Source organism: Vigna unguiculata, chromosome 8 (genome assembly GCF_004118075.2).
Source record: "Vigna unguiculata cultivar IT97K-499-35 chromosome 8, ASM411807v1, whole genome shotgun sequence".
In the NCBI taxonomy this organism is placed as follows: Eukaryota; Viridiplantae; Streptophyta; class Magnoliopsida; order Fabales; family Fabaceae; genus Vigna; species Vigna unguiculata.
Genome location: NC_040286.1, coordinates 32,002,862 through 32,010,173, shown reverse-complemented (window position 1 = coordinate 32,010,173; position 7,312 = coordinate 32,002,862). Strand labels below are relative to the sequence as shown.

The 7,312-nt window shown below is 25.7% G+C and overlaps 1 protein-coding gene across 1 annotated transcript; it reads right to left on the bottom strand.

The window, feature by feature from the left end:
- Positions 1-889: 889 nt before the first annotated feature.
- On the bottom strand, positions 890-1,572 carry LOC114194047. Its single transcript, XM_028084083.1, has one exon. It carries the CDS (start codon positions 1,464-1,466, stop codon positions 1,080-1,082), a length of 387 nt encoding a protein of 128 aa, XP_027939884.1. The 5' UTR covers positions 1,467-1,572; the 3' UTR covers positions 890-1,079.
- Between the last annotated feature and the right edge of the window lie 5,740 nt (positions 1,573-7,312).

Here is a 7,312-nt window from a genome sequence, read left to right as displayed (position 1 = left end):
TTAAAAGTTTTTTATAAATAAATCTTTTAAATTAATTTATATTTTTTTATTAAAAATAACTTTTAGATATCTAAAAATTAGAAAAAGTTAGGTTATGCAATTTTTTGAAAATAAAAAAGTTAAATATGTTTTTGGTACCTTAACTCTCGATGAATATTGGAATTAGTTCATTTCAAAACTTTAGATCAATTTAGTCATTCATCTTTCGAAATATGTGAATTTAGTCCTTTTAATTAAATTTTGTTAAGTTCATTTGACATTTCAATCGCGTAATATTTGACAGCATGAAAGCAAAGATGTGTCAAACAGTATAAACAACTCAAATACAATTCTGAAATTAGTACGAACCATCAAATAAAAATAACAAAATTTGATTAAAAGAATTAAATCTACGTATTTCGAAAGATAAATGACTAAATTAGTTCAAAATTTCGAAATAAACTAATTTCAAAATTAACTGAAAGTTAAGGGACAAAAACATATTTAGCCTAAAATAAAAATAGATTGTGTACCGAAAAATCTAAAAATTAAAAAAGAACTTTTAAATCACTCCTTAATCTCAATTCATCAAAGTACAATTACTCCACAGAAACACTTTCACAAAGTCAATCGCCTACAGAGCAGAAACTAAAAAGAGGTTTTCACTTTTTCAAACTATTCATTTTCTGCTTCAGTTGGAATTGCATGAATGAATATATTACCCTTCTTTTTCTGTTCAAACCCAGGGAATCTAATAACTGTTATGTTGGGAACTTAACACTCTAACAACTAAACAATTAATTTTATCAATTCATACGGAATAAAGCTAAAAAATTATATCTCTAACATATACCTTGCAAATCCTAAAAATACTGAACAAAATAAAAACAATAACAAGACGAAAAGAAGAAACTGAAAAGTTGATAAACTCTACTCCCATCACAAAAAGTTTCTAACCCCTGCAAAGCCACACCAGTAGTTCCCACAAAAAACAAAAAGCTGCTAACTTTGTTTCCATCTCACAGCAGGGTGCAAAAGCTGAAGAGTGAGTTAGGAAGTTCTAATTCAAGCAACAGAAACAGAAGAAAAACGAGGAAGCATTAATTCCTGGGTAGAAAATCATTGTCAAACTTGCCAGAAAAGTTTAAAGGACGACACTTTTCTCCCATCAAGATGTTCTTCCTCCAAAGGGCTTCTTCATCATGGTCACTGCTGCAATCTCCTTGGGCTTCTCCCTCTGCCTGCACCTTCCTCCACGACAGCATCTTCACCATGGAGAGTGCCCTGTTGCCGAGGTTGGTGTTGAGCTTGGAATTGGACCTTTTTTTCTGAGCTTCTATGCGGAGGTTCTTGAGCTTGTGAGAACCGCAGAGAAAAGTGATGACAGAGAAGAGAGACATGAGTGAAAGAAGAAGAAAGAAAAGGGTGAAGGGGAGGGAGGAGAAGAGAGGAATGTGCAAGGAAGAGGTTAGAACAATCCTTGCCATGTGTAAGAAATTAAGTTACTTAGAAGAGAAGGGTTGGATGCTGCTGCAATAAAAAGAGACAGCGCAAAACGTTGGTGCTTGTTTGGTTTAAGAGTATCTTACACGTTCTAACCTTAATCCGTGTTGTAGATTTTTTTGACATCTTAACGTGTCCTGTCAACTCTTCCACTTTCTCCCATTACATGTTTCTCCTATCATATGCAAAAGAAATAGGATTAATTGTAAAAAGAAAGTAAAACCAAAACAAATGAAATGTCAAAATATGAAGAACAAACTGTCAAAAAATTGATACATTATCATATATCTCTAAATTATTATAATAAATATTTCTACAATACCTTATTTTTTCATTACTATCTTATATTTCTTTTCACCGAATCATATTGTATCAGTTTTATGTATTTCTCAATTTTTGTTTTTTTTTTATCATTGCTTACTCAAAATTTTTACTTATATATATACTCTAAAAGATATGTACAACTCACGGTTCAGAGACAAGATCCTTTGGTATTTTAGAAATATTTGGTGTGTAAGTAAACATTAAATAACAATGGAGACAATTGATCTGAATCAGAATATCTCACAATAAACACATCTAGTTCATTAGAAAAGTTCTGGTTTAGCTTTATGTATGAGGAAAATAGTTTATTCCAAGAAAAATATCTCGTAATAGTTAACAATAAACATATCTAGTTCATTGAAAAAGTTTTGTTTTAGCTTATGCACGAGGGAAATACTTTATTCCAAGAAAAATATTGTTAAGACGGATCATTAACATCCAACAATCTCTTCTCAAAGCTTTGATAATGAAAGTGAGAAAGACAAAGATGAAGATAATAACATTGAAAACGATGATGATGTATAAGCACAAATTCTTAAACCACTTGTTACTAACATGTCCCAAAAAATACAACTTATAATACTAATTTTCACAAATAACTTTTCTTTTTAATCTTTTTTTAACATTGCTATTATTAAAATTAATTTTTTATTTGGATTTTTCACTATGCTTTTTTTATAATTTTCTCAAGTTACATTCAATTAAAATGATTGGTTTAATTTATTAATAAAATTATTAAAAAAATATCATCTAAAAATGTAAAAATGTGTGAAATGAAAAGTACAAGTTTTCTTAAGAAAATTTATTAAAAGAGGGGACTACTTCATTTCATACTTATAAACACAAGTTTCCCATGTATATGAATCTTTAAAAAAAAAATACCTATTTTCATAAACTTGGTGCAAAATTGCATAATTTCAATTGTTGACAAATAGAAGTATATTTTCTCCTTAAACATTATCTAATTCCAAACGCCAATTTCCAATAAAATAATTACTACGTTAGTGTTATATACTCTTACCCAACTCATTTTTTAAAACAATAAAACTAGTGATTGAAATATACTTCTATTTCGTAATAAAGAAAAAAGGTAATAATATATCATTATTATTGTTAAAGAGAAAAATATAAAAGTTGCTTAATGAGCTAGGGCAAGTGCAAGTACAAGTGGATATGGGAAATGGACATTTCTTGTCCAAAGAGTTTACTTGACTTAGACTGCTACACTTTGGTCATCCCTTTTGTCAGTATTACCTTTCCATTTCTTAATTCACTCTGCATTATGAACTCCCATTTATATTATTTTCATTTTTTAATCTGCATTTAAAAATTATTTACTTTACTTCATATTTATACAAATCATTGAAGAAGTGAACCTTTAATCTGCATTTAATTTTTTTTTTACTTTAGTTCATATATATAAAATTCAAAGAAGTGAACTAATAATTTTTAGTCTATGTTCTAATTGCTTAATGTTAGTTTAATTTAATTGAGAAGGAAGATGAGTGCATGCAGAAAGTTTAACGTAAACAGTTTAAGATGAGTGAAAAGTTTCATATTAGATAAAAAAAAAAACTAATATTTAAGTAGAAAAACTCATAAATCTATTGTTTTAAAATATTTGGTTGAAATTGGTATTTTGATATTTTATATAAGTTTGGTCACAACTCATTGATATCGAATTTTTTGGTATCTCTCCTCATAAAAAAATATGACATTTTAAAATAGTGAAAGTAGATGGTAGAAGGTAGGGATAGCAATATGGGTCTGGCCCGTTGAGCTAGCTCGCAAGTCTGTGAAAAAAATACGGGACGGCCAGGGTAGTGAACCTACAAGCCTGCAGTAGTCTGGTCTGCATAAGCCCACAGGTCAAGTGATGTGCAGGGCAGGCCAGTGATTACAGCCTGCATAAATTGTATGGGACGAGACCAGCCAGCCTACGATGTGCGAATCTTATACAAGCCAGATTTAAACGGTCGGGACGGTCCGTATTGTCATGTTTTTGATCTATGGACAGTTAATTTTTTGTGATGATTGTTGATTACGATAATTTTTGCAGCAATATTGTGTTGGTATGTAACCACCATGGTCGATTAATTGCAAAGGTTGGTGTTGGTGAATTTAGGTACAGAGATGTTCATTTTCCCTTTATGGACTTCAAGAGAAGGAGATGGTGTTGGTGCCAACTAAATTTTCCTTGCCAGTGCTGCATTTATAATTGGACAATTTCTCATTACCAGGAATCTGAACTTCATTTATCTTATTCTTATTTTCAAATTAAAAATTTATCTGTATTCCTATTTTATATTTAATTGGTATTCTATTTTTTTCTCATTTTTAGGATACGTTTTTTCATTATTTTAAATATTAATCAAACAATAATTTTATAAAAAAGAAAAATCATATTAAAAAAATGATATTATCATATATTCAATATTAATATATATTTTTTGGTGTCAAATATTTGTTTAACTATTTACATTAATTAAAGTAAAATACTATTATTTTTTTAAGCTATTTCATGCAAATAACAACCAAGATTTTTAACTAATGACTCCTATAATTATTTCAGATTGAAAGGATAAACATGAATAGTGGTTGTTCCGTTGAAGATGTCAATTTATGGTAATCAATTTCTCTAATAGCCACTTATTTGTCACAGAGTACTAGTGAAGGAGAACCAATGCTTTATCTGCTACATCCATGGCTTTAATTTAATAAAGCTAAGCAAAATAATAACATATATATTTTTATTTTGTTTGTGAAATAGGTTTTGGAGTTCATCCATATTTTGTTTAATTTTTGTCTGATCTCTCTCTATATCTTTAGACAATTTTGTTCTGGAAAGGCTGAAGTTTACTTACCTTTATATATATATATATATATATATATATATATATATATATATATATATATATATATATATATATATATATATATATAATATTTTACTTTTACTAAATTTATGCTTATCACAAGTTTTATAGTCCTTTGATAAAAATAAATTTTTATACATACATAACTACTTTTCATCTAATCTAATTAATGAAATGTTCAAGGTTTTTAAATGGGATATTTACTTCAAAATGTTAGTTTTAAGCCATTAAGAAAAGTTATGGCCATCAATATTTGGTGGTCCATATAAGGAAGATAATACTTTTTTGAGTGAATAATGGATTGATTTATTTAAACCATCATTTTATTGAACAAAAATATCTTAATATTTTTCTTCTAATGTGTATAGTTTCATTAAGTAATTAAGAACCATTGAGCAGGTGATATTATATTGATTTTCTAATAAATTATTTTATTATCTTAAAACATTCTGAATTTGAAAAAATAATGAGTTGGAACTCTTGAAAATGACATTATTGGTGAAACTTTTAATATATTTTGAAAAACATTTTTAAAAAATTGTAAGAGTTTTAAAAGGTTATGTTTAAGTCCTTCAACCTAGTTGGTGTGTGGCTTTTATTCTTGGGTCTACCAAAGCCCAATGCATCCTTCTCTCTATCAATACAGTGGGCCATGCGATCCACTAAGACTTATTAAATCAATTTTTTCTGTAAGGTTTTCCAAACATTGCTTATATCAAATAGTATTTTTTATAAAATTTTCAATTAACTACTTATTTGTAACCATTTTGTTTAATACGCATAAGAAAATTGGATTTACTTCTCATGAAGTGTACAAGTATTCAAGATAATAACTGAAAATAAATTCAGAACAAGAAAAGATAATTACAAAAGAGGATGATTTTTATTATCTTATTTCATTTTTAAAGTAAAAATTTCATCCTCTTCTCTATATCCAATATTTTTGTTTTATCCTTATTCCCGTTAATAATTCAATATGCAATTACATAAAAATAAAATTTCGTAATAATCAAAATATTCATTAATTTTGAAAATGTTAATAAAATAATATGGATCAAATTAAGATATTTTTTTAAATTATAAAAATAAAATAAATTTTAAATTTTAAATATATTTCAAAGGCCTCTTAACTTTTTTTCTCTATAAATTATAATAAAATATATTTTTTTATACATCAATAAAGATTATAATACATTACTTAAATGAAATCACAATAAAAAAAATTACACTAATAATAATTTGAATTTACACATAAATATTTCATCTTTTGAACTTTATGATAATGACAGTAATTATTATATTATAGTAAATGATTTTTTTTATATAATTGTAGTAACAAAATTAAATTTGTAAGAATGAGTTAAAAAATAAAAAACAATTATATAAAAATTAAAATAACATTTTACATGATAAAAGAATAAAAAATATAAATATTTAAAAAAATATAAATGATCAAATGTGTCTTCTAGAAATAATTTGATAAATAATCAAATAAAATTACACAAAGGAAAAAATATAAATAATTAAGTACAATAAGATAGAAAGTATTTTTAAAATTTGTGAAAACTTTCAAAATATTAAATTAGCTAAACGGTTAAAAAATAAGAAAAATTATTTGAACAAAATAAAAAAATTTCAAATAAAAGAAAAATAAGGATCAAAGAGAATAGAAATAAGTTTTTTAAATTATCTAATAAAGCGTTTATTTGTTAGTTAAAAAATTAAGTAAAATATATCATTTTTTAATTTATATTAAATAAGAAACCTATTTCCCAAAAAAAGTAATCGAACAAAACAATTTTACTTAATTAAACTATGTATTTTAAGAAAACAACTCTCTTAATTTGAAATATTATATTACCTTAATGATATTAATTAGAAATTTTTACTTTTAGTATTAAACAAATAATATTTAAAAATAAAAACTAGAAAATGCTATGGATTTAAAATTAAGAAGATTTTTTTTTTTCAAAAATTAAAAGGAGAGGGTTATATTGGTGAAAGTTAAAATTATATTTAAATCTTTAATATTTCTATGCAAATTAATTGTTAATATATTTGTTAATATATCTGTTAATTTACGTTTACTTTTCGATAATATAAGAAAATTTAACTGATTTAAGAATTCACAATTTACGTAGTTCCAAAAGAGACACATAATATTTTGGCATATAGTTTTCTATATTCACACCCTCCTTGTTCATTTAGTTTTATTGCAATTTCTTAAGTTATCGTAATTCAAAAATGAATATATTGATAAAATAAATAAATAAAAATACCTTAATAATAAAATTGAAAAGTTTACCGATCAAACGTAAATAGAGTAGTATTTCTTAAAAGTGTATAATATTGTTATATTAGTACCTAATATTAAGAAATCTAAAAAAAAAATTGAAAGTGTAATTGGTTAATTAAAAAAGAGTAAAAAATTTAAGTAATTATGATTAATATATAAATATTGTAAGGTTCACATTCATTTTTAAAAATTTTGGCCCAATTTTATTAAGAAGGTCCAAGGCCAATCACTAGTTTTCTTTCAGAAAACCTTCCGATTTTTCATTCTGTCTCCTCATTTGGAACGAGCTCACTTCTTTCTTCCCTTTTATGAAATAGAAGTTGAGCCAGGGCTT

What these genes read in the sequence shown, in the direction of transcription:
- LOC114194047 (XM_028084083.1), bottom strand. Translation starts at nt 1,466, where the DNA reads ATGGCAAGGATTGTTCTAACCTCTTCCTTGCACATTCCTCTCTTCTCC.